The sequence below is a fragment of the Sus scrofa genome, chromosome 5 (assembly GCF_054392235.1).
Source record: "Sus scrofa isolate SSC_HxYL_T2T_F1_AM1 chromosome 5, Sscrofa_HxYL_maternal_Yorkshire_Landrace_v2.0, whole genome shotgun sequence".
Lineage (NCBI taxonomy): Eukaryota > Metazoa > Chordata > Mammalia > Artiodactyla > Suidae > Sus > Sus scrofa.
In genome coordinates, this window is record NC_139387.1 from 2,794,307 (window position 1) to 2,820,877 (window position 26,571).

Below are 26,571 nucleotides of genomic sequence, written 5' to 3' on the forward strand. Positions count from 1 at the left end.
TGTCTACACGCCAGGCGCCACTCTAGAGCTTTACTTAAGAGAATTCACTTAATCCTCAGCGTGAGCTCTGCGGCACATGGCCGTACGTGGTGTGGCCAGGATCCAGGCCCGGCTGACAGCTGCCATCTCCACCTGACCAGCGAAGATGCCACCCCAGCACCCCAAGTTCCTTCCCTGCAGGCCCCGGACCTTCTACAGGGACCCACCCTGTGCCCGCGACCTCAGGTGGAGCAGGAGCACACTCAGGTGGTGAGACGCGACACCAGGTGACAGTCTGTCTGCAGCAGGTCCCTGTATTTCCCAAATCTTCCATAAAGAGCACGTGTTACTTATCGGATCACAAGGGCTTCCGCTCTGTCTCACACTTTGCCTAATTCTGACCAGAGACACTGTGGGTTACAGCGACTTGCTGAGGCCTGGCGTGGCCCGACGACCTCCCAAAGCCGGCGCAGCCAGAGTCCCGCAGCAAGGCTCCAGATCCGGTCTGAACACTCCCATCACCTTCACGCCGGGGACCGGAGGCCACCGGACTGGGGAGAGGCCCAGGGAGTGGTTTTGCTGTGTCTGCCAAGCTCCCGGGAGCCAGTAATGGGTACACACGCTCAGGCCGATGCAGCCCGCAGCCCAGGGGCCCCCACCAGCCCTTCACGGCCAGTCCAAGCCCCGCAGCCTCTGCCAGGCCCCCCGACCTGCTCGCCTGCAGCCAGGGCTGCCCCACCGCTCTTGGGGCACTTGGGGATCATGGCCTCGTCCTGCCACCTGCCCCATCACCCATCTGTGCGCCCTGAGGCCAGGCATTAACCATGTTCCCCCCACGCCACCCCCAGCCACCCCCAGGCAACCCCGCGCACGCCCCGTGGCGTCCAGCGTGATGATGGCGTGTGATCTCAGGTTTGCGTGTCGTGGGGCGGATTCTCCCTTGAGCTTGTTAGAACTCACCGGATCAGCCCGGAAACTTGGCTCTGTGGAGAGGCCGCGGTGAAGACCTTGAAGCCGTTTTGACAGAGTCAAGGGCCCAGAGATGCCACACCTCAGGCGGGTAGAGGCTGCCCTTCGGGTCTCCCCGAGACACCGGGCACGGTGTGTGGAGCGCCTGTGGCAGTGGGGCAGCCCACCTGGGACAGCCAGCACTGGAGCCACCGGGCCTTGGGGGCAAAGACAGGAAGCAGCGAGACTCGAGGCGAGAGGAGGAGGTGGGCCCCCCAAGGATGGGAGGCTTTGCTGAAGGGGACAGGACAGGGACAGTTTGAAAGGACTGTGAGCAGGAAAATGACACACCTTCGGGATGAAATCCAAACTGCATCACAGAGCCAGAGCCCTCCTCCCAGTGACAGTCAGACCCACCTGCCAACTTCGCCTCCCACGCCCCCCCCCCAACACACACACGTGTGCACACTCAGGCACAGGCCCATGGGCTCCAGCCACACCTTTCAACTGGACCCCGAGCACAGCATGCGTCACTCTGGCCTCTGGCCCCTGGTTCTCTGTCCACATAGCGCCCACCCCCATCCTCAGTCTCCCCCCACTGCAACCGGGGAGCCCTCTCCCTGCTCGGGAATCCACATCCCTGGGGGGGGGGGACATCAACACATGGCTGTCTCCTCCATGCCAAGCAGGTGCCTAAGAAACGTTCCCCAGGAGTTCCCGTGGTGGCTCCGTGGTTAACGAATCCGACTAGGAACCATGAGGTTGTGGGTTCGATCCCTGGCCTTGCTCAGTGGGTTAAGGATCCGGTGTTGCCGTGAGCTGTGGTGTAGGTTGCAGACGCGGCTCGTATCCTGCGTTGCTATGGCTCTGGCGTAGGCCGGTGGCTACAGCTCCAATTAAGCCCCTAGTCTGGGAACCTCCATATGCTGAGGGTGCGGCCCTAGAAAAGGCAAAAAGACAAAAAAAAAAAAAAAAAAAAAAAAGAAAGAAAGAAACGTTCCCCCAATAAACAAAGGAGCGAGTCCACGAGCGAGTGACTGCCGGAGTGATGGGGGAGGAGACGGCGAGCGGCAGAGCCGGCTGCGACCCGTCAAAGATGCCCCCCACCAAGGAGGACTCTCAGGAGGCCTGAGCAGGAAAAGCTTAGCAAGGCAGACCCGAGGAAGGCAGGACGGCAGACTCAGCGAAACTGCATCCCAGCGAAGGACCGTGAGCCCGGGGCCCTTTGATTGCCAACACTGATGTGGGTGCGGGGAGAGGGCAGCCATCGGACGGGACAGGACCACCGGGGGCCCGGGGGGCGCAAGAGGACAGTGCTGCTCCATCACGCCGAGTCCACGCTGGGGACTGACGCTAAGGAAACAGAGAAGGTGGCAGCCTCATGATTCCGGACGCTCTTCAGGGTCAGTCATGATAATAAATAAGACACAAAATCAAAACTGAAAACAACGGAAATGGCCCCGTAGGAGGGGAATGGCTTAGAAATGTGTCACCTACGAGTAAAAGGCAGAGGTGGCTGTACCTTAATGACCCTCACGCCGCCGTTAACCATCGTGCTTTCAAAGGACCCCCTGTCTGGGCAGAGACGTCATTCATAACACGTGAAAACAGCAAGATGCACAGAGAGGCACACGCCTGACCCCAGGCTGACAAAGACGAAGATGCCCGCGCCCGCACACACACACCCCCTTAGAGGCTCTCCCCCAAAGACACAAAGATAAGCTCTTTTAACCCCTGGGCAACCAGGACAGCAGCTGTGCAGCTGCTTTTCTTCTTCCTTCCTGACCCTGGCCTGGGGAGGCTGCGCCCACGTCGCAGGGTCGTTGCGAGAAGAGTCAGGACACGGCACAGAAAGGACACGTGTGCCGCACAGCAGGCATAAAAAAGCCTCGATGCCGTGCTTTTCCTTGTTATTCACAGTACAGTAAACACTGAGCACACGTACTTTTAAATTCTACTTAAGAATATCAAAGACAAACGAATTTACTATTCCACAGGGAACGGCTGTGTTCCTGGGACGCGAACACGGGTGAAAGACGGCTGGCGTGGTCTGGACACACACAACCCCCGGGGCTCCTCCAAGGCCCTAGGCCCTGGCTCTGCCTGCAGCCCCACACCGAGACTCAGAGGTCACCCCCCACCCCCAGGGGCTCCCTACGTTCAGGGGTCTCCTTCCCTGCCCGGCAGGTGCCTGGCCCGGCCCGCATCAAGGTGGCAGCTCAGGGCACACATCTCCGCCCAAGCCCGGGGACTCGTGACTTCTCCCCCTGTGCTTCCCCCTCCCATGTGCACCTGGAAACCCAGCCCTTCCTCGCTCCAGCTGCCTGCAACCCACCTGGCTCCCACAGGACCGGGGGCCTCCCGCCTCGCTGCACCCGGCCCGTCGGGAGTTCACGACGGAGTTTAACTGAATGAAATCGTCAGAGACAATTCTCACTATTAATAAAATAACACCATTTTCACTAGTCTTCTGCCAGCCCAAGAAAGTGGAGGTGACAACAGGAAGCTAAAATGAAAATCAGATTTCTCTCTTGCAAGACAAATTGGCCACATGGGCCAAAACCAACGTAAAATCTCATCGAGAGCAACTGTAAATTAAATGCGGCACGCTGAGATCCCAGAATGGCTTTACTGAGTAGATTTTATACCCCTCTATTCGATTTCGGTCACAGGGCTGGAATTGTCAAGTTCAGAAGGCCCAAATCGAGGAAAGTTTTAATGACTTCTGACACACTGGACACAGAAGGAAACTCGAGTTTCACTAATTCACTGTCTTAGCAAGGAAATAACCAGACAAATGCAGGCAGAGCGTCTGCTTCAGTGACGTGTTTAATGGTCTGATGAGAAGGTCATTAAAGCAAAGGGACAAGCAAATGAAACCCAGGGCCCTCGGACAGGAAGACCCCCAGGCACCCGCAAGGTGGATCCTGGAGGGACGCATGGTGGCGGCCACACGGTCAGGCCACGGGCAGCTCCAGACGCCAGCGTCGTGGTCTATGGAGCAGGGGGGTGACGGCACACCCTGCGGAGACAGGCCGAGCATCCGCAAGAGGGTGAGGGCCGAAGAGGCAGACGTGGCTTGGAAAGAACCAAAGCAAGAACAAGTCAGCCCTAACTGAAGAGCACGCTGACACCGGGGCGCTGAAGCGCACGCGGACGAGGAAACGTGTCCCTGTGCGCTGACGGCAGTGCCTACATCTGGGGGCAGGCGATACGGAAACGAGGATCAAGCCCCCCACAAGCACTGAGCGAGCTGGCGGCATCGTTACAAGCCGGGGGGCCCGCTACCATCGCCAAGCCACACCCCCCCAAAGCCTGGCCCAGCAGAGGGGGCAGAGGCCAAGCACGGGATGAAGAAGCCCACTCGCTCCAAGGCCAGCAGCGCGGGGCCGCTCGTGAACCTCAGGATCCGAGAGCGTTCCCAGGCCTATGCCCCAGCGGCCACATCAGACGTGAGCTGAGACCACAGGGTGTGCAGAGAAGAGAGGGCTGGTGCCCAGGAGGGAGCAGGCAGGGGAGGGGGCAAAGCTGTAGCCGGACCCACCAACGCACGGCGGGGGAGGCCCAATCAGCCGCGGTTCAAAGCACAGCTCGCTCACTCGCTGCGACGCTTCAGGGGTCACCCATGCCTGTCACGAGCAGCCCTTCGGTGGGATTCTACAAAGGACCAGCAGCCTGACAAACCTCCCCGAGGCTCCATTCTGATCATTCCGCTCCCAAGCCCTCAGGGCTCCCGACGGCGTCGAGGCTTTGAGGCCTGTGCTGCCATCTGCACGACCCCTGGTCTCCCGACGGATGAAAAAACCGAGACCAAGGGTGAAGGGAGTGACGAGAAGGCAGGAAGGGGGCAGTGGCAGGGCTGGAACCCACGACCTCGGCGTCTCCTCTCCACCCGTCTCCCTCCGCACCGCAGCCTCCAGGCCAAGAGCCAGGCCAAGAGCCCCGCTGGTCTGCACGCACGGCCGGCTGAGCCGTCGAGAACCTCAGCCCTGCGATGCGGCCGACTTGGTGAAGACGGGCTCCCTCTGACACCTGCCTCCTGTGCTGGCCCCACTGGCTGGGGCCCTGTGACAGGGACATCACAGCCGCCCAGGCTCCAAGAACAGCACACGGCACCCTCGGCGGCCGTGCTGCTCTGCTGTCGCAGCGGTTGTCAGGGCTCGGCGGGCTCTCCAGGCCTCGTCCCCTCCACACCTGCCTGCGCCAGGCCTTCAGCCCTGCCCGTCTCCAGCTACGGACACCACACCAGGGACAAGGCCCACCCCGCAACGCCAGCCCACAGCTCAGGCCAAGCACACGTGCCTCCCAGCACGGGACGGGGCCCGGCCAGCATCCACTAAATGCCCGAGAGGCGTGGACAGACAGATGGGTGGCTGCCAACTCAATTCTGACTCGGCCACTTGCCCCGGGGGACTCAGGGAGTCGGGAAGACCACCGCTGACCCTGGCTGGGTCCATGGGCGTAGGGCCTCGGCACAGATGGGGCTCCAAGAGCACACGCCCGACAGGACCAGGCCCTGGGGAGCAGGGAGTGAGTCTCACCAGGGAACCAGCACTGCTGCCACTTCCTAAGGTCACGCTGCTCCCAGGCTAACCTGAGCCTCTTCGATGCCAGGGGCACAAAGTATAAAGCATTGGGCTGCCCCCACAGGACTGACGCGTCACCTTTTCTGGAAGGAATTGAACCTGCAATTCAGTAACGTCTAAGCACAGGGCGCAGCTGACCTGCTGAGGGAAGGCTGACCCCGCATCTGATCCCGCGGGTTCGAAACCAACGCGTCACGGCTCTTACACACACACGCCAAACGCCTTCCCCCCGAAGACGCGGTTTCTGACAATTCTGCGTTAGGAATAATGCTGGCATTCCTGCTGTGGCTCAGCGGTTAACAAATCCGACTAGGACCCGTGAGGTTGAGGGTTCGATCCCTGGCCTCTCTCCGTGGGTGAAGAATCCGGCGTTGCCGTGAGTGTGGTGTGGGTCGCAGACGCAGCTCAGATCCTGGGTTGCTGTGGCTGTGGAGTAGGCCGGCAGCTGCAGCTCCGATTAGACCCCTAGCCTGGGAACCTCCACATGCCAAGGGTGCGGCCCTAAAAAGACCGCAACCTAAAAGAATCATTCCGACTGAGGTACAAGTGCCGAACGGTATTAGTCGCGGGGGTGCGACATGGGGATCCAGTCCCCGTGTGCACGAAATGCTCACCCAGGGCGAGTCCAGTCCCCCCGCCCCCAAAGCACAGTCGAGACACATCCTGTTCCTGTGAGGAGAGCGTGCGAGGTCTCCTCTCTCAGCAACTCTCAAATGGGCAAAATCCAGGATCATTTCACGACTGGGAGTTCGTGTCTTTCGACCCCCTGCCCCCATTCCTCCCCCCGCCCCCAGGCAACTACCAGTCGATTCTCTGCACCCGGGACCCCGGCTGCTTGGTTCTGGTTGGTTTTCGATTCCGCAAGTGAGATCCCGTGACATCTGTCTTTCTCTAATTTCACGGAGCACAATGACCCCCATGGTCGCCCACGGTGGCACAGATGGCAAGATCTCGTTCTTTTCCCACTGTGTGTGTGTGTGTGTGTGTGTGTGAGAGAGAGAGAGAGAGACATTCCCTTTATCCAGTCATCCCCCGATGGGCACCCAGGTCCCTTCCATGTCTCGGCTGCTGTAAACAATGCTGCAGCGAACACGGGGCACAGATACCTTTTCTTTTTTTTTTTTGGCTTTTTGGCTTTTTGCATTTTTTAGGGCCGCTCCCGCGGCATATGGAGGTTCCCAGGCTAGGGGTCGAATCGGAGCTGCAGCCAGCAGCCTACGCCAGAGCCGCAGCAACGTGGGATCTGAGCCGCATCTGCGACCTACACCACAGCTCACGGCAACGCCGGATCCTTCACCCACTGAGCGAGGCCAGGGATCGAACCCGCAACCTCATGGTTCCTAGTTGGATTCGTTAACCACTGCGCCACCACGGGAACTTTTCAAATTAATGTTTTCATTTTCTTTGGATAAATACTCAGAAGTGGAACTGCTGGATCACAGGGGTGCTTCTACTTTCAGCAGGAACATTTCAGGTGGGCACAACCCTTCAGGTGACGGCTCACCACTGTGAATGCACCAAAGCCCACTGAACTGCGTGCTTCCAAATGGTTAATTGTATCTTACGTGAATTTCACCTCCTTTTTTTTTTTTTTTTTTTTTTTGCTACAAACACGGCACGTGGAAGTTCCCAGGCCAGGGATCGAACCCACGCCACAGCATCTAACCCAAGCTGCTGCGGTGACAATGCTGGACACTCAACCCACTGGGCCCCAAGAGAACTCCATCACCTCCATTTTTTTAAAAAAGACCATCTCCTCGAGAATTTGGCGACGTGTGTTCCATTTCGACACTCGTGAATGAAACGATGACTGGGCCTGGGCTGCGCATCAGCTCTTCTGCAGCTCTCGAATGTGGGTAAAGTGAGGCGGGGGCACACGAGAATGAGACACTTCCATCTGTACTTTCAGAAGAACAGGGGGCAGGGGTGACACACACACCCTACAGTCACTGAGCGCACACGGAGCACCTGGGGAAGCAGGTAAGGCACAGGAGGGGAGGGAGGGAGATTTATTTGTCATTATTAAGCCCTCGGGGAACATCTGGGCGTTTTAACATCGTATACTGGAGCTTCTCCAACTGGAAGAACCCCTAGCAAATGAGAAGCACCCACACACACCACCGGTCCCCGCCTCTGCGAGCTCCTGCCCCCGCGCCTCCAGCATCTCGAGGATCAAGGTGCTGTCAGTGCGTTTACAGCGTTTACAGCACGTGTCTGGAGCACGACGGAGACTGCCTGGACTCTGACGAAGCACGTAAACGAAATGTCGGTTCAGACAGACAGGCCGTTTTAATAACAGTTCTAAGTACCGGTCACTTCAGAACATTACACAGCCACTGAAAACGACAGTTACGGAGCTCCCTCGCGGCCCAGCGGGTTAAGGATCTGGCATCGTCCCTGCTGCGGCTTCAGCTTACAGCTGTGGTGGCGGGTTCTATCCCTGGCCCAGGAACTTCTGCATGCCACGAGCACAGCAAAAGAAAAACAACAACAATAAAACAGAGACCAAAAACAAACAAACGACGGTTATGGAGCTCCCGCTGTGGTGCAGCAGAAACAAATCTGACTAGGAACCATGAGGTTGCGGGTTCAGTCCCTGGCCTCACTCAGTGGGTTAAGGATCCAGCGTTGCCGTGAGCTGTGGTGTAGGTTGCAGACATGGCTCGAGTCCTGCGTTGCTGTGGCTGTGGTGTAGGCCGGCAGCTGCAGCTCCGATTCCACCCCTAGCCTGGGAACCTCCACATGCCGCGGGCACGGCCCTAAAAAGCAAAAAAAAAAAAAAAAACCCATGACCATTGTGAAGACTGTAACACACGGGAAGGCAGCTGCAGGACACGGTAGTAACCGGAGCATGGTGACACATGGGTCTCTGTCCTCCCTACCCCGTACAGAGAGCCGGGGAGGCGCCCGGGGAAGGGCGGAGATGGAGCCCAGCCCCACGCAGCCCAGCCAACCGGCTGCTCACAGGACCGACCCCCACGGCAGGGTGGAGGCGGACACGCAGGCCCTCGTCTGCAGGTGCAGACACGAAGGCGGGAAGAAGTCTGCACAAACAACACTGCCCAGGTCATTCTGCCAGCATGTGGCGAGGCGTGACCATGACCTGACGTGACCCGCAGGCCCACGCTCCTCTGTCCCCCGAGATGCGGGCGTTAGCGGGGGTAACGGGCAGTTACGGCTGCTGCTGTTGTCCATAATGTCATTTATTCCTATTTCTAGAACCTAAAATGACACACAGGTTGGGACCCGGGTGTGAGGCGACATCGTTAACTCTTTCCAGAACCTTATCCTAAGAAAAAGGCCTTTTCAGTTTTAAGCACCTGAAACCACCCGACGCTTTTTCGCTTGAGGAGCAGTTTGAACAGAGCCTGAGACATCACCAGAAAGCCTTCGGTTTGTGTCACCGTCTCAGGAGCCGGTGCAGAACCAGACCCAAGGCCTCGCGGGCAGCACCTCACGCCTGACGACACGCTCGGCGCAGGAGGACTCTTCACTTTGCTACGCAGAGGCCCGCGCTCCCCGTTTCTCTAACGTCCCCCGGCCGAGCGCAGCCCCGCAGCCCCGGGAACCTCTTCCTCCCCTTCCTCAGCCTGCGTCACCTTCTCCTGCACCGCATCTCCCAACGCGAACATCCCACGACCTGGCGGAGCGAGCTCAGCGTGTGAGGCCAGGGCCCCGGGGCTGCTGCGCCCGGAGCTGCCCTCCGCAGGCCCCCGCCTCCTGGTCTGTGTTCCCAGAGGGGCCGCTGTACCAGTCGCTGAGGGTCCATGGACCCACGAACATCATCTGCGAGTGAGACCTTTAGAGACAGAGGCCGCTGAAGGCGGGCGGTGACCGAGCAGCGTCGCGTCTTACGGAGCAGGACAGCTGCCACAGACGGAGCGTTTTGTTCCCAAATGCTTGTCAAATCCTGACTCCCGGGAGGGAGCCTGGAGGGGCTTCGGTCTCGAGGTAGAGCCCTTCTGAATGGGATCAGTGCCCTGACAGAGGCCCAGGGAGCCCCCAGCCCTTCTGCCTCATGAGGACAAGAAGGCACCGCCTAGGAACCTGGAAGGGGGCCCTCACCAGATGTGGCACCTGCCACCCGTGCCCGGACCCCAGGCCTCTGAGCCTCCAGGGCTTGGAGAAATACACGTCAGCTGTGGCCTCCAGCCCACACTGTTTTGTTCCAGCAGCCCGGCAGACCGAGACTGTGGCACTGTCACAGCAAGAATGCACATCCTCCCTTGCTAGCTGAAACTAGAAACCCCCAGGGCTTCTAGAACCAGCTCAGAATGAAGCAGCCCACAGGCTGTGGTGCATGCACGGAATCCTCAAGGGCTCAGAGGTCCACAGGCACCTGCAAGCCCCGCAGCCAGGTGAGCAGTGTGACCAGGTCACCTGCAACGCAGCGACTCCAGGGCCTCGGAGTGAAGCTTTCAAGTGAGGGAGGTGTCAAGCTGAGCAGTGGTCACAGCCCCCAGGCCCCGCCACGGAAGACACAAAGTGGCCCTCCCCCGGGACACAGTGAGGGACCCAGCCCCCACCCCCAGGGACACAGTGAGGGACCCAGCCGCCACCCCCGGGACACAGTGAGGGACCCAGCCGTCACCCCCGGGACACAGTGAGGACCACAGAGGCCTGGGAGTGACAGTCAAAGTGGCACCCGGCCTCCCTTCTGCGGTTTCTTCTCATCTTTAACACGTTAGCTTGCTTCCTACCTGTTAGCGCCAACCAGAGAGACGGACAGCCAAGGAGGCAGCCGCAGCGAGGAGCCTGCCTGGCTCTGGCTCCCGCGACTTTCCGGGGAAGGAGGAACCAGAGCACCTGCAGGAGGAAGTGCCCCAGTAACAAGGGCCTCTGTCTGGAGAACACAAACGACAGGGACCGGGGAGGGTAAAAGTCGAAGCAACAGCCGTTGTGCTCCGGGCCTCTCGCTCCTTCTCGGGGGTTCCATCATGTCCGTGCCTGACACTCCATCAAAGCCAGCCACCACCGCCACCAGGGCCACCACCACCGTCCCAGAGCCCCCGACTCGATTCTAAAGAAGTCAGACCATGCAGCCACTGCGTGTCCCGCCACCCTTGCGCGCCAGGCGACCTTCGGCCGTGCCCCACCTCTCCCACCCTCCCTGCCGGGAGAAAACCTCCTTCTAGCTTCACCTGACACGCTGAGAGGACGTGCGTTTCCAGAACGCACCAGACAGGACTGTGATCGCAGGAGCTGCCAGTCCCCTGAAAAACACACTGTCCGCGTGTCCAGGCCAGCCCGGGGAGAAGCAAAACGTCCTGTCTGCTCAGCAACCACCACGAGGACGGCCCTGGAGGAAGCTGGACTTCCGGCCCTCGTATGACCAACCCCAACTCCACAGCCTCCCGGTCTGGGTCTGGCCGGCCAGGCACGGCCCTCCTCTGCCCACTCCAGACCCAGGCGTGGCCTTCCCGCCACGCTCCCGTCATCCCCCGGCCGGGCTGTGGCCGACACCCCCTGTGACAGCAAAGCCCCTGACCTCGAGGCACACGGGCTCCCTTTTCTCCGGGGACGCCTGACGCTCTTCTCAGCTCAGCTCTATCCGTTCTAAGGGTCTGGAGACATGCTTTCTCCTTTTTTATTAACAGATTCCAAGAAACTTAAATTACCTTGCAACAAAACTATTTTCCTTGCAGTTCCAGGACTAGATGCCTGGCTGTGTGCTGGCCTGTGGTCCTCTGGAGTCTCAGCTACACGTGAAGGGAGAAAAGGGACACAAAAGGACCCGTTCTAAATGCCGTGTCTCTGACCATGAAAATTCAGAGTTCACTCACGGCTTCGCTCCATACCCAGGGCCTGGTACACAGTTCAACACAATTCAAGCACTTTCTGGGTCTCTGCTGCGTGGCTGGGACGCGGCTAGATGCAGCGGTGGGTTAGATGCTGCAATGCGACGGCCCCTGACCTCGAGGAACTGGCAGGAAACCTGCTGAGGTGACAGACACACACGCAGCCGCCTGAGTGCAAACACAGCTGGCTGGCCACCCAGTCCCCCTGCCTCCGTCTTCCCTGACAGCAGGAACACCGCCACTGCAAAGTGCCAGGGCCGCGCCCCGAGCCTTCACTTCTCTGCACCCCCTGCAGCCAGGGGTGGCCAGCGAGCCAGTGTGGGTCACCCTCGCTTTCCCAAAAGGAATACAGACGTCCAGTGTCTGCCCTGGGCCTCAGCACAGGACAGCGACCGCCACCTCGTGGCCACCAGCTTAGAGTCCTGAGCCCTGCCAACAGCTCCCAACCTCCAGGTGGCTCCCTGCGAAAAATAAGGCCCTGCTGGTCTGAAAGCCCGAGTGTGGTTTTCTGACACCTTCAGCCCAAACACATCCTAACCGAGACCCTCCACTCAAGGGCCCCCAGTCAGCTGGTGAACCAGAGGGACGTGGGGGGAGCCTCCGAGGGGCCCATCCGCATTCCTGAGGGTGCGCCGTGCACACGTCCCCTGACACCACGGCCCAGAGACGTGGACCCGACCCGGAAAGCCAGGGGAGTGGGAGGTAACGGGAGCCAGGTGACGAGCACAAAGGGCTGCAGACCCCACCCCATCCCCCACGTCCCCGCTCTCCTCCCCAAAGAGAAACTGACGCCCCAGGCTCCGGACGACACAGCTGGGGACCCTGTGTCCTGACCTACGTAGAATCATGAGAGAAAAAAGACATTTAACAGACTAAGTTCTTTTTTTTTAGGGCCGCACCCGCAGCATATGGAGGTTCCCAGGCTAGGGGTCAAATCGGAGCTGTAGCTGCCGGTCTACACCACAGCCACAGCAACGTGGGATCCTTAACCCACTGAGCAAGGCCAGGAATCGAACCTGCATCCTCATGGTTCCGAGACAGATTCGTTTCCGCTGCACCACGACGGGAACTCCCAGACGGATTTTATTAAACTGCTCCTTGAAACCTGTACGGCAGGCTGACAAACATGTTTTAACATTTGCTTTTAAGCTTACACACAGAAAACCGTCGCTCACAAGGAAGTTATCAAAAGATCCTTGAAGGGCTTCCTAACTAAACGGAAGATCTGCTCTACTGGATGCAGGTGAAATACCGAACTCTCACTTCCACTCTAAGCCGAGCGATGCTCACGTAGCTCAAACCCCACACCCAGCAGTGGAAACGCCGCCCAAAACCACCAACAAAACTCCGGCGCCGGCGGGGGGTGGGGGGGCACCGCCTTCCCACGCTCAGGCCGAAGCCCAGCAGATAAAGCGAGCTCGGGGGGGCCCGTCTGCGGGGCTCTGGGGGTCGCGAGAACCGATGGGAGGGGAAAAGAGGAAAGGAGGAGACACACGTCATGAACTCAGCCTGGTCAACAGTGGCCGCTGCGGCTGGCGGGTTTCATTACCTCTTCCACGCCTCCGCTTTCAGTAGCGCCCCACAGCGGATAATCCGGGGAACGCACAGGGAGGGCGAGGCTGAGGCCGGAGCCGAGCCCCTGCCTGTGCGCAAAGCCCCTTCCCCAGCGCCGAGCCACCCCACCCCCAACCCCTGCGCAGAGCCCTCTCCTCCGGGGAGCGGGGGCTCAGAGGTGAGAAGCTGCCCAGCCGGGCAGAGGCCGGGGGCCGCGCCGGTGCCGAGTCCAGGCTGGAGGAAGGACGTGGCTGCAGCTGAGCTGCGCCTGGATGTCCGCAGTAATTCCTCACCTGGTGACTGAGACCTGGAGGAAGTGAGTCACCCAGGAGTGCGGGGCAGAGGGACAGCAGAGCAGAGGCCCCGGGCACTGACGCGCCCAACGCAACGAGAGGACGAGAGCGGAGGAAGCAGATGGTGGGTGGCCGGGACTCTGAACGCGGAGCCACAGGAGGGCTCTGGCGGTGCCTGGCCCGGATCTCATCTTCAGAGGACACTGACTGCTGTGAGAGCACGAGGCTGGACACGGGGGTGGGCACCGGGGCAGGGGGGCAGGCCCTGAGGTGGTGGTGGGGACCAGGACCTGGGCTGGAGGTGACAGCCCAGAGGTGGGAGTGAGCAGGAGGGGGGAGGCAGGGGACTGAGTCACGGAGGGGGGACGCCGCTGTGCACAGGGTGAGGGGGCGAGATGGGGCCAGAGGGGGGTTTGGGGGAGTCAGGGCCTCGAGAAGGCAACTCAAGCCACACCTCTAACCTAGAAATTGACTTTAAAAATAGATTAACTTTTTCAAAGCTGAACTCCCTATGTGTTCTTAGCAAAAGCTGCTTTGTCAGTTTCCTCCTGACGCCACGAGAGAGCAAAGCGGGGGAGATCCAGGAGGACTGGGAAAGCAAGGCGGAGGCAGAAGAGTGCCAGGAGCCAGGGCCCCAGGGCTGCCATCCACAGGGCGGGCGGGATCCCCCCCACCTGCGCCCTCGGCCCCTCCCTGCTCAGTCGGAAGTGGCAACAGCAGGGCCCCCCTGCCAGGAGAGGCTGGGCCCGCCCCCCACCGCCACCAGGACCTGAGCTGCAGAGCCCTGCCGCACCCCGAGTGCCCACACCTCCCCTGAGGGCATGCGCACCTACTGTGCGCCCAGCCGCCCTCGCCACCTGCCCAGTGCTGGCTCAGGCTCTGCGGGCGCTGGCAGCAGGAGAAACTCATTAGCGCTCTTTGTAAAGCTTCTCTGTTTCACTGAAAATACTTCCTCTCAAACCACGAAGCTGAGATAAAACCGAGCCGCAAAGGCACCCTGCCAGGCCCTGCCTCCGACACTCCATCACCTTCCAGAAGCCAGTGGTGGTGTCCCGGGGGTGATCTGAGGAAGCCTGTCTCCTCCGATCGGGGTAGAGAACAAAGGCCACCCACACCTCTGCTGAGACGCCGGTGTGAACAGGCCGCCTCAGCTGCGGGTCAGAATCACACAGCCGGGAGGGCGGGCGGCGTGGTCTCTGCACTTGAGCAGCTGCGAGGCCCAGGGCGGCCGTGCTGGCGGGGGTCCTCCCGGGAGAGATTCCGGGGAAGGCTGGTGGGCGGAGCGGTCACCTTGTCCCTCCCACATTCTGAAGCCCCTCTGGGACACCCCACCTTTCAGAAGGCAGCAGAAGGGACCATCCAGACGCACACACTGGCACCCGCCACTCGCCTCTGCTGGGTCACGGCAGCAAGTGACAGGGTTGTGTCTGGCATGAGTTGGTGACCTGGGCACTAGCGGGCCCTCCTGGACCTGGGCACTGCGGGCCCTCCTGGGCACTAGCGGGCCCTCCTGGACCTGGGCACTAGCAGGCCCTCCTGGACCTGGGCACTAGCGGGCCCTCCTGGACCTGGACCTCCAGGCTCCCACGGGCCCACCGTGCACAATAACCAGCAAAGCACAGGGCCCGGGCTGACCTCCACCTGGCGGCACCAGCTCTGCCCTCACTGCGCCACAGGCTCGCCTGGCGAACCTCCGACCCAGGCTCAAGTTCCCCAGTGGTGAACAGGAGCGGCCACTGCCAGGTGCAGATGGGGGCCTGTCCAGGTGTCCACAAGGGTGAACACACACACACACACACACACACCGGCAAGCGGGCCCTTCTCTGGATGCACTGCTCCCTGGGCTCTGCAACACCACGACCCCTCTCCGGGAGAATCGGCACATTTCTCGGCGAGCTCTGCTTCGTGTCCGTCCGCTGTCCCCTGCTCCCGCAGCCGCTGGCCTCCAGCTGACCCAGTCCTGGTGCCCCGTCTCCCCAGGCCACCCAGCTCCCCAGTGCCCGAGCACCAGCCACCCCGCCCTCATTTCCTCCCTGTCTCTCCTGCTCTCGGTCTCCCCACTGACACGTGGCCGCTCGGGACCCAGCCTCAGCCCAAGGCCACTGGGACACCCACCCAGCAGTGGCCTCTGATGCGCCGAGCCACGCTCCACTCCGCAAGTACCACCGCCACCCGGGCCTCGTGCTGAGGGAGAGCTGAAGGCCTTCTCCCGGCCTTCCCGGCCCTCCGGAGCGCCCTATGCCTCCCGGGAGCCCTTGCACCACCGGCCTGGGATGCTCACCCCCTGCCCTCCCCGCCGGCTTCAAGCACGGCCTCTGTGCTGACCTCTCTGCAGTGCCAGCCTTGACCCCGCAGCACTGCTATCTCTCCGACGCGCCCACCACCTTCCGCCAGCCCCCAGAGCACTGACTGCACACGTCTGCCTGTCCCTCTGTCCCCCACACTAAACGTCAGCTTCTGATGGCAGGGACCCTGAGGTCTCTTCCATTTGCCCCCAGCGCCCCCACCAACAGCAGGCACTCAATGAAAACTGGCCAAAGAAGAACCTGGGCCCCTTGCGTCAGTGACCTCCGACGTCCCCAGGACCCCAGGGGTGGGCCCAAGTCCCCCCGACGGCTGATGAGACAGGAGGCTGAGGACTCCTCCTCCTGCCATCACAGGCCCCCACCAGGCTGTCCTCCAGCCCCAGGCCCTGCGGGGGCCTCGAACTCACACCCCTGCTTCCAGGGTCAACAGCTCCCTATCACCGCTCCCTATCAGGGGCCTGGGGAAGGGGAGTCGGGCAGGAAAGTGCTCGTCCCCCCACCCCCCCACCCCCTTCACCCCCAGCTTCTGTGCTATCAGAGCGCAGAACAGAGCCAAACTAGGAAGAGACAGCCCACGGTGAGAACAACCCCAGGCCCCCAGGCGGGAGCAGCACCATCCCAGCTCCCACACCCCCAAGGCCACCCTCCCCGGGTCAAGGGCCAGGCCTGCGGTTCAGCCTCTGCAGGCCCTGGCTGGCCCGGCCACCTCCATCCGCAGGCCTCAGGTGCCACCTGCTGGCCATGCGGGGCACTGCCCGCCACAAGCCTGCCCTCAGCGCAGCTGTGAGTGAGCTGGGGACCACGGCCACCTCCACCCTCCAGGACGCGTGGGCGCCAAGCAGAGCAACGCCCCGCGAGAGAGACATAAATGGGGGCCGGGATGTGAGTGGATCTCCAGCCGAACTGCAAGCAGGCCTCAGAGCCTGGCTGCGGAGAACCTGCGTGGGCATCCTGACCACGAGGACGATGCGGGTGCCCGTCCTGTCCCTGCTGGGCCCTCCGCCCACGCCCTCCCATGGCCCTGCCCCACAGCGCTCCCTCTCTTGGCCAACCCGCTGCCCCTCGCAGGAAGTGCACAGTCAGCCGCGGTCACCACGGTGGTCACGCCCTGATCTCCAGCCCCATGAACACGACGGTGCCCGCCGGCCAGCCCCGCAGAGTTTGCCAAGGCGAAGAGGCCAGCAGACGGGGCATTAGGAGAAACGAGCAGGCCGCGCAGGTCCAACCGCACAGGAGCACGTTCAGAGCCCGCCTCTATCCTCCGGACTCACCGGCGTGAAACAGCCCCAAGCTCTCAGCAGGTGGCTGGCGTGGACGCCCGGGCACTAAGTGACAGCGCCCGCGCCTCTCGGATCCGGGCCCCCAGAAGCAGGGCGCAGCCACGTGCGGCCTCGCCCCGGGACTTACCGAGGTCTGTGTTGGGGCCGCCGAGCAGCTGCCTGAACTTGTCCAGCCGGGAGGCGTCTCTTTCACTTAAGGCCGAGCTGCTGAGGGCACTGGGGTCGGACACCCCTAGTGTGACGGTCGCGGAGCTGGGGAGAGACGGGGACCTGCGCAGAGGGACAGTGGCGCTGGCACTTCCTGCAGAGGGAGAGAGGGAACAGAGGTGAGGCTCTGGGCACACCTCGGCCACGCTCGCCACCCAGGGGGCGTCGCCTGCCACACTGCCCCACGGATGGGGCCGTGTCACAGCTGTCCCCTCCTCCCAGCACCAGGCAGCGTGGAGCTGGTCCTTGAGGGTAAGAGGGAAAGCAGCCAGTGATGGCCAGGAGGAGGTGCGTTCCCAGTGACCCGGACCCACAGACAAGCAGACAGCGACCACACAGGTCAGGGCTGCTGGCGGTCAGGGCCGCCCCCCGCCCCCGCCAGCCTGCCTGGCTAACGCGACCGAAGGATCAGCTGGTGTGGGCGGGGGAGGGCGCCTGCGTGGGTCGCCTGGGCCTGGAGGACAGCCACCCAGGCTTGTGTTTGGGGGGCAACACCCACGAAGGGCTGAGGACTGTCTCAACATGCCCGTCTCCCCGCACCCTGGGCACCGAGGACACTGAGTGGCACCCTGGTCCCACCGTGTTGGCAAGCAGCCTAGCAAGACCCTGGAGGTCACGTGGCCCTTGGATGCAGCACGCCGCTGAGGCCCCCGGGAACACCAAGGCCCAGGCGACCTGCACCTCCCCTGGGCCAGGGTGGCCTCACCTCCTGACCAGGAGCCCTTGTGCTCCCGGAAACCCTGCAGGCATCGCGTCCTCTCTGAGGCCCTCCCTGACGTGCCCCCAGCCCTCCTCAACAAGACAAGTCCAGAGCACCCGCCCCTGGGTGCCCCTGGATCCCATGCCCCCCGCCAACACTCCATCTCTCCCGCGTCTCCGCCAGAGGCCCGTCCCCACGCACGTGGAGGGAGCCGCCCCGGGGCTGCGCCCAGGCTGTGGCTGCAGCACTGAGATGTGTCTGTCTTCCCATGGCACCGGAGGGGGCTGTCCCGGTGACCACCTTGGCTTACGGTTACTAAACACGAGCCAGCATAATTACGACGAAGGAGGCGCTCACAAGCGGCTGGCCCGCAAGGAGAGAGATCACTGCCCTCCTGGCACAAGCGGCCTGGGCCGTCCTTTACGTGGCCCGCCTGGGGCCATGCCATCCCGAGGTGACCTCCGGGGCTCCCACCGTGGCTGGAGGCCTCCAAAGCCGGCCTCTGGTCAGGGTCCCCGACCACAGCCACAGGCATCGTGCACCGACAGTCACAAGCGGAAGCCCTACCCACCCCCGTGTGGTGGCCTTAGGAGGTGGTCAGGACTAGAAGCCACGAGGGGGCCCTTACGGATGGGATCAGAGCCATGAGACAGCTCCCTCTCGCCACCGCCAGCTCTCCCCCACGGGAGGACAGGCAGAGAAGGTGGCCTCTCCCCCAGAAGAGCCACCCCACCCCACCAGAGCCCTGGCACCTGACTTCCGACTTCGGTCTCCAGGCTGAGGCACAAACTTCCGACCACTCTCAGCCGAGATGAGCCCCCCCTTGTAGGCCCAGGCACGCCCCGCGGGACCTGCCCGGATATGGCAGGCATTCTAGAGGCTCGACCAGCCCCAGGGGCGGCAGACACTGCCCTGTGGCTCGCAGGGTTGCAGCAGCAGCAGGAGCAAGCAGGGGTGCCTGGGAGCGCTGAGCCACCCGGGGGAGGCGCCCACAGGAGGCAGTCTGCGCGCCCCTCGTTAGTCCCAGGAATTTCCCATCAGCCCCTAAAAGCCCCAACAGGATGTCCTTCCATTTTTAAACTCAAATATTTCAAGGTCACCCTATTTTTAAAAAAATAGTTCAGATTCCAATATGAAAACTGACCACAGGAAATAATTTACAGCATTCTCACCTAAGAAGAATGTAACATTTAGTTAGTTCCTAGAAAGTGGCTTTGGAAACCTAGACCTAAGACTGAAACCTAACTCCACATCTACCAGCGGGTAAGCTCGGGCTGTGACAATGACCTCGTCTGCTCAGCTGTAAACAACAGACAAGCACCCAACCCCCGGAAGACCGTGGGGAGAGGCGAGCAGGTGTGTGGCTGCAGTGCTGGCCCCCTGCCCCAGAGTCCCTGCACTCACCCACCACCTCTATGACACTGCTGCCCTCCCCACGGCCACCCTGATGGCCAATTTAGGGTCGGAGCCCATGCCCACCTGGCTCTTGGGACCACGTCCCACCTCGACTCTGACCCGTGCACCTGCCCCGGCCCAACACTCATGCCCCTCACTGACCGCATGTGGCCGGTGTCCACCCCCCCACACCAGAATGGAGGCTCCGCAGAGCAAGGACTTCCCCCAGCTTGTCCCCCGGGGTAGCCCAAGCCTGAGAACAGTCCCTGAGCCACCACAGATGCCCATCACGTGACCACACTGTTTTCTATCTCAGACCCTCCAACACGAAACAAGCCAAAGTAAAGAAGGCAGTGCCAGGCACACGGACACGAGGCGCAGCCACGAGCTCACGCTTGCACAGTCCGTAATCTGAACCTGGCAGTTCCGAAGGGCAGCCGCCCATCCCCTGCAGACCGAGCCCCCGTGTGCCCTGGAAGGAATCACTGGAAGTGGCCAAGGAGGCCCAGGCCCCGAGCACGTGGCTGGCCCGGCCCCTCGACTGGAAACGTCCCCTGGAGCAGCCAGGGGTCCTGGGGAGGGCGGGGTCCCCCTAGCAGCCCACGAGCTCCCGCCCTGTCACCCCAGCTGAGGAGCCATGCTCCGCCGGGGGGACAAGAGGAAGTGCAGCTGCTTGCTGGCCCGCAAGAGCCTCCGAGGGCCTGGCAGCTGCAGGAGAGGACGGGACCCCCAGCCCAGGGAGAGACCCCCAGCCCAGGGAGAGGCCCCCCGCCCGCCCACAGCCCTCCCCGCCCACCTGGGGGACTGGACGCGTGGCTCTCGCTGACAGACTTCACCAACCGGAGGTCACCGCTCGGGACCACAGGAGGCTCCGGCGACGGCTCTGGCGTCTGCTCGGGCTCCGCAGCCTCCCGCGGCCGGTGGCGGCCCTGCCGCTGGCTGTGGTTGCGCAGGACGCGGTGGGCCGTCTCCATGACAACGGCAGAGTTCAGGCTCTCCGCCGCCATGGCCAGGAGCTCGTCGTCGTCCTCGCCGGCGTCCCAGGCGTCGCTAGTGTTGCTCTCAAACTCCTGGAAGGTGCTGACTCGCTTGGCCTTCACCGGCGTGGTGGGCACCTTGGGCGCGGCCTTGAGCAAGCTGCAACGGAGAGGGCAGGCCTCTGTACGGGCGCCTCGGAGGCTGGAGCGGCGCCCCGAGACGTCAGAGAGGAGCCCGACAGACGCCCGAGCGAGCCAAGAGCAAGGGACAAGGCAAACACCAGCGGAAATGAGCACGCCGCCGCCCTCAACTGTCCTCCAGCCAAGGTTTGTCAAAGGAAGAAAGAAAAGCAGACATGATCCGGAGGCACCCAGAGCGGGACTCGGCAAAGCTCTCAGGACAGCAGCCTGCGTCTCAGGAGGACAAGGCCTCACGACAGTCGCACCGCCCCGCCCACAGGCCAACGGACCAGGACACAGCGCCGCAGAGCGACCCCCGCCTCCTGGCAGGGGCGCCCGCACACCCGCTCACCTCCGCACACCTCCCAGGGCAGCAGTCGGGGTGGGGGCGGGGGACACTGTTCACAGGACACGGGCCTGTGGCAGGGGGATCTGGACACGGTGGTTTCAGGGATGCCCCCTAACGCCGGCCCCACCACGTGTCTGGAACTCGCCCCACCCGAGCGGGCCCCCCAAGCCACCCCTTCCCACACACGCCTCCGGGGGAGAAGCCCAGGTCCAGGCCAGGAGGAGAGGAAGGCACAGAGCAAGGGCAGCAAATGCCCCCTGGGAGCAGGTCCCGAGCGCCTCACATGCAGCAACAGCTTGATCTGAGTTTGTGGACTCAAAAGCCACTCTCCTCCCCTCAGGAATTCCAGGGAGCTGGGGTGGGGGTGGGGGCTCACCACAGCCCCCGAACCGGGGCTGGACAACAGCCTTGCGAGAACAGAGGTGTCACTTACGTGCCATGTAACAGAGGGTCGAACGGGGGGTGCTGGGCGCCATACACATGCTGGATGCTATTCAGAAAGAAAGGGACAAGTTAGCTTTTCCTCAGCTCCCAGGAGCCCCCCACTGAGCCAGGAAGACCGGCCCTCCAAACCCATGCCTGGGGAGCAACCGCAGCCCCTGCGGGTCCTGCAGGCCAGTGTGGAAGGGATGAACGAGCCCGCAGGCCACAGACGAGCGGGGCACTCAGCCTCCCTGCAAATGGGCCTCCGGGAGGGGCCCACAGCCCAACAACAGTGTCCCCGCAGAGCCTCAGGCACCGACCAGGGACAAGGCTGGGGAGCTGCTCGGCCTCCGCAAGGCGACAGGAGCCTCTGCTCTCGGACAAAAAGACTGATCGTGAAATGTCCACCTGGAAATTCACCTATGGCACCAACCTGTCTACAGACGGAATCCAGAATTATAAAGAGACGATCAATACAATTTTTTCAGGGACCTCCCGTCCTGGCTCAGTGATAACGACCCCAACTAGTGTCCATGAGGACTTGAGCTCAATCCCTGGCCTCGCTCAGTGGGTTAAGGATCCCACGTTGCTGTGGCTGTGGCGTAGCCCAGTAGCTGCAGCTCCTATTCAGCCCCCAGCTTGGGAACTTCCATGTGCCGTGGGTATATATATGCATAATTTTTTCAAAAATATGCAACGGTTTCATTATGAAAGTCTGCGTTCATCAGAGCAGATCTGGAAAAGAGATGGACACAGAATAAGCCGCATGGCACACACCCTCGTTGGTGGCTGAGCCACCCCACCCCCACCCCTCCTCTGCCCTGACTCCCAGCCAGGGATGACTGTGGGCCCAGGCAGCCAGTCAGAAACAAGGCTCCCCCTGGCCAAAGAGAGGAGAAAAGCTCAGCGGGCACAGGCCAGCCCCGGGCTCCCCTCTCCTTCCTGCCCGGAACACAGACGGGAGGAGAGAAGTTCCGCAGCCAGCCTGCCGCCCGCAAAATGAGCGCGAGCAATAAAGCCTCCCGTGATGGTGACGGGGCCGGGGCGTGGGTCTGAGAGTGGCCAGCCCAGCCTGGGACACCTCCCTCGGGCCTCCGCAGCATGAACTGAACAAGCCCTTGTCTGTCTAAGCCACAGGCAGGCAGAGTGCTCACTGATGTGGTCCCCATGGCACAGACGGCCGCTGTCGCCCTCTGACACAGAGCCTTGTCGGGTGAGGGCATCAAAGAGCAAACCAGACACTGAGGTGTCCGTGTACAGACCAAGGTCACCGCAGCTCTACAACAGAATGAGCCCCAGCCTGCTTCCTTGGTCATAGAACAGGACTCCTTTTCCCCATATTGCTCTTCTTCGAGGCACGTACGTCCGTCTTCTCACTTTACGTTATGTGACACATGTCAGAAACATATGCAGCGTGTGTACACTTAAAACATCATGAGGAGTTCCACTGTGGCTCAGCACGTTAAGAACCCAACCAGTATCCAGGAAGACGTGATTTCGACCCCAGGCCTCGCTCCGTGGGGTAAAGATCCGGCGTTGCCACAAACCGCAGCTTAGGCTGCAGATGCGGCTCAGACCTGTTGTGGCTGTGGCTGTGGCTGTGATGTAGGTCTCAGGTACAGCTCTGATTTGACCCCTAGCCTGGGAACTTCCATACGCTGCAAGTGCAGCCCTAAAAAGGAAAAAAAAAAAAAAAAAAACCATAATGAGGGCACGTGGGATTTCCTCACACACTTCTCTGCAACACCTATAAATCTATAATCATTTCCAAGTTTTCAAAGTTTTTAAAAACCATAATAATATTGGAGTTCCTTGGTGGTGCAACAGATTGAGGATCCAGCACTATCACTGCTGTGGTCCGAGTTCAATCCCTGGCCTGGGAACTTCTGCATGCCGTGGGCACAGCCAGAAAAAGTCACAACAGTCCAGTGAGTACTGGCGAACTCATCACTGCCCGTGCCACCTCCCGACAACCTCACCTCTAATCCCACACTGTCCCAACACATGCTTACACCGTAACGTGTTTAACCAGCGCTGACTGCCAAACACTGAACTGGTTTCAAATGGTGCGTGGTTATAAGAGCAGCAATAAGCTCCTCTGGGGACAATGCGTTCACACAAACGTGACAACTTCTTGAGGATAAAGTCCTAGGTGTGGAATGCCTGGGACACTAAGAATGCACACGCCAAGGCTGTTGGTATCGACACTGATCCTTGAATGGCACGGGGGCTGGGGCGCTGACCCTCCGCACGGTGCAAATCCGCGTGCAACTTACCACCGGCCCTCTGCGCACACAGTCCTGCAGGCTCAGCCCTGGGGGATGCGGCAGGGCTCTAGTACTTACCACCGAAAAGCACGCGCACATAGGTGGACCCACCAAGTTCCAACCCGTGTTATTCAAGGGCCACAAATCCTTGCTGTGTGATGGGAAAGGGGGTCCCCGAGCTGCCCGCGCCCCTTCCCAATTCCTAGGGAGGCTGAACAAGCCTGAAACACACACGCTACCTCTGCTTGTAAACTGGCTGTTCGGACCTTGGGTCTGTGTTTCTAAGAGGGCATTCACCCTTTTCTTAGCGATTGGTATAAACCCCTCTGGAGACAGAGCACGGAGGTGGTGCAGTGGGCAGAACGGTACCCAGAATGTCACATCCTGGTCCTAGCATGTGTGAACGCGTCACGCCGTGGCAGAGGGCTCTGCAGATGTGAGTGAAGGCACAACCCAGGGAGAGCAGCCTGCGTCACCAGGCAGGTTCAATCTAGCGCACGTCCTTAAGTGGGAAACCTCCCAGCAGCGGCCGGGGGCGTCGAGACCAGGAAAGGGCGGTGGGCACGATGCTGACGGCAGGTCACGAGAGGCAGGGAGGGGCCACAGGCAAGGAACGCGGGCAGCCCCGAGAAGCTGCAGAGGCAAGGAGACGGTGTCTCCCCTGGAGACTCCAGAGAGCCCGCCGACACCCTGCTTCCCCCAGTGCATCCGTTTGTGATGCCAGCCTCCAGAGCCGGACGATGAAGATGTGCTGGGCGGAGCCCGCAGGTGTGTGGCCACGCGTCTCAGCAGCAAGAGAAACCGAATGCGGGCGAGTCCTTTCCTGGTCTGTGGGAGGCTCCAAGGTTTATGCTGTGAGGTCATCTCGCTCCCACCCTGCGAGCCGAGCGCTGCTTTCACGACTCCACTTGGAAAAGCCCTCCCGCCTGCCTTATCCATCCTGGCGCTGCAGCAAAAACACCACGCGCCCAGCGGCTCATCCCAACCAAGTCTCACAGTTACGCGTGCTGGCAAGTCAAGAGCAAGGCGCCTGCAGATTTGGTGTCTGATGGGAAGGCCCTTCCCGCTTCGCAGACAGCTGGCTTCTCACTGTGTCCTCACAGTGAACCAACTTGTCAAGAGAATCTCTGCACAGACCCAGGGCACAGGCAGAGGCAGGGCTGTTGTGGTAAAGGGGGGGAGCCGGGGCCCACCCATCTCCCGACTCGTTCTGAGGCCTGCCTTATCCTGACGCCAGACCCAACAAGGACACCCCAAAAGAAGAAAACCACAGACCAACACCTCTTACAAACTGACTCACAAAACTCCACAAAACGCTAGCAAGCCACAGCCAACAACATAAAAACAAGAGGATTACAGATCAGGGCCAAATAGGATTTATCCAAGGAATGCACGGCTGACTTAACAAAAATCCCAGAGTTCCCGCATGGCTCAGTGGGCTAAGAATCCAGCGTTGACACTGCTGTGGTTCTGGGTACAGCTATGGCATGGGTTCCATCCTCTTCATGCCACGGTGCAGGGGGAAAAAAAAAAAAAAAACAGAATCCCAACAGAAAAAGGGACAAAAACTACATAGTGATTTCAACAGTTACAGAAAATACACTTGACAAAATTCACCTCGAGACTTCAGAACTTACTAAAAGCCTCAGGAAGCAAGTCGATAGGGTGCTGGCGTAAGGACCAACCCAGAGACCAATGGCCAGGAAGTGAGAGCCTGGGCTCCTCCCGCTGCCGGTCACCTGTCCACGGGGCTGAGGCCCATGGCGGGGACGGGAGGGGAGCGCTCTGGGCCTCTGTACGGTCGCCGACCTCACTCACCGGGGCTCCACCCTCAGGACCGCATCACCCCCCGGGGGCCCCACCTCCTGACGCCAGGTCACGCGGCTGAGGATCTCGACCTGTGAACTTGGGGAGGACACAGATGGCCAGTCCTATTGAGACCACATAAAAACTCAACCGTGGGCGTGTCTCACGCTTCCACAGTGTCACTCTTTACCCTTGAGATTCCAATCACCTAGAATTTATTTTCTTTTGCTATATTCTGTCTAGGATATAGCGGCATGTGGAAGTCCCCAGGCCAGGGATCGAACCCGAGTCACAGCAGCAACCCGAGCCACTGCACTGACAATGCATCAGGGAAAGGTGGCCTCAGAACTCAGGACCAGTGGGGAGGTGGGTGGGTTCCAGCTCCCCTCCCCGTTACCAGAACAGCTCTGCCTCTGCCTGAGCCATGTGTCTGGGCAAAGATTCTTTTGATTCCTCAATGGAGAAAGAATTGTCTTTCAACAAATGGTGCCGGAACAACCAGATATCCACACGCACAGGGGAAGCCACACCCTACTCGACCCTAGGGAACAGTGACAGCGGCCCCTTGTGACCACATGGGTGGACCCGGAGGGTATTATGCCGAGTGAAATAAGCCAGACAGAGAGAAGCAAACAACGTATGATTTCACTCATGCATGGAATCTAAAAAATAAAATGTATGAATGAGTAGTAACAAAACAGAAACAGACTCAGAGTAATGAGAACAAATCGGTGGCTACCAGAGGAGAGAGGAATGGGTGAGAGGACAGGTGAAGGGGATGAAAAGGCACAACCTACTAGGTAGAAAGCAGGTAACAAGCGGGTAACGTCCAACGCGGGAAATAGAGCCAGCACCTTGTAACAACTTCACATGGAGTATAAGCTACAAAAACAGCAAATCACTGTGCTGCACATCTGAGACGACATTTGTAAGCCGACTATTCCTCAATTTAAAACATTAAAGTAGGAGTTCCCTCTGTGGCACAACGGGATCGGCGGCATCTTGGAAGCCCTGGGACATGGCCCGACCCCTGGCCCCGCACAGTGGATCGGCGTTGCCGCAACTGCCGCTTGGATCTGATCCCTAGCCCAGGAACTCCATATGCTGCTGGACAGCCAAAAAAGAAAAAAAAAATTTTAAATAAGCTTTAAAAAAAGAAAACTTAGCTGCTGTATAGCACTGGGAACTATGTCTAGTCACTTACGATGGAGCATAATACTGTGAGAAAAAAGAATCCATACAGGTACGTTACCTGGGTCACCATGCTGTACCCAGAAAATTGACAGAACACTGTAAGCCAGCTGTGGTGAAAACAATAAAAATCATTATTGAAAAAAAGTCGTAATAATAAAGCTTAGAAGTCCTCGCTACGGCACAACGGGATTGGCGGCGTCTTGGGAAGCACCGGGACGCAGGTTCGATCCCCAGACCAACACATGGGAGGATCCGCTGTTGCCACAGCTGCAGCTTAGGTCGCAACCATGGCACAGATCTGATCCCTGGCCTGGGGACGCCGTATGTTT

General features: G+C 60.5%; 1 protein-coding gene across 10 annotated transcripts in view; it reads right to left on the reverse strand.

Annotated features, from left to right (window-relative positions):
- The window catches only part of TBC1D22A (TBC1 domain family member 22A), a 319,360-nt gene that overhangs the window by 274,086 nt on the left and 18,703 nt on the right, over nt 1-26,571 (reverse strand). For 9 of the 10 annotated variants that reach the window (XR_014845565.1, XR_014845567.1, XR_014845568.1 and 6 more), the window contains exons 2-4: nt 20,986-21,042; nt 19,843-20,183; nt 16,872-17,045 (exon numbers count right to left, since the gene is read on the reverse strand). Coding sequence is in view for 6 of the 10 variants with exons in the window: in XM_085025349.1 (XP_084881475.1) it covers nt 16,872-17,045; nt 19,843-20,183; nt 20,986-21,042 (572 nt within the window). In the remaining 4 variants the exon portion in view is untranslated. Of the gene's footprint in view, nt 1-3,673; nt 4,006-16,871; nt 17,046-19,842; nt 20,184-20,985; nt 21,043-26,571 lie in introns of those variants that run through there. The other variant, XM_085025352.1, reaches the window with a different exon arrangement.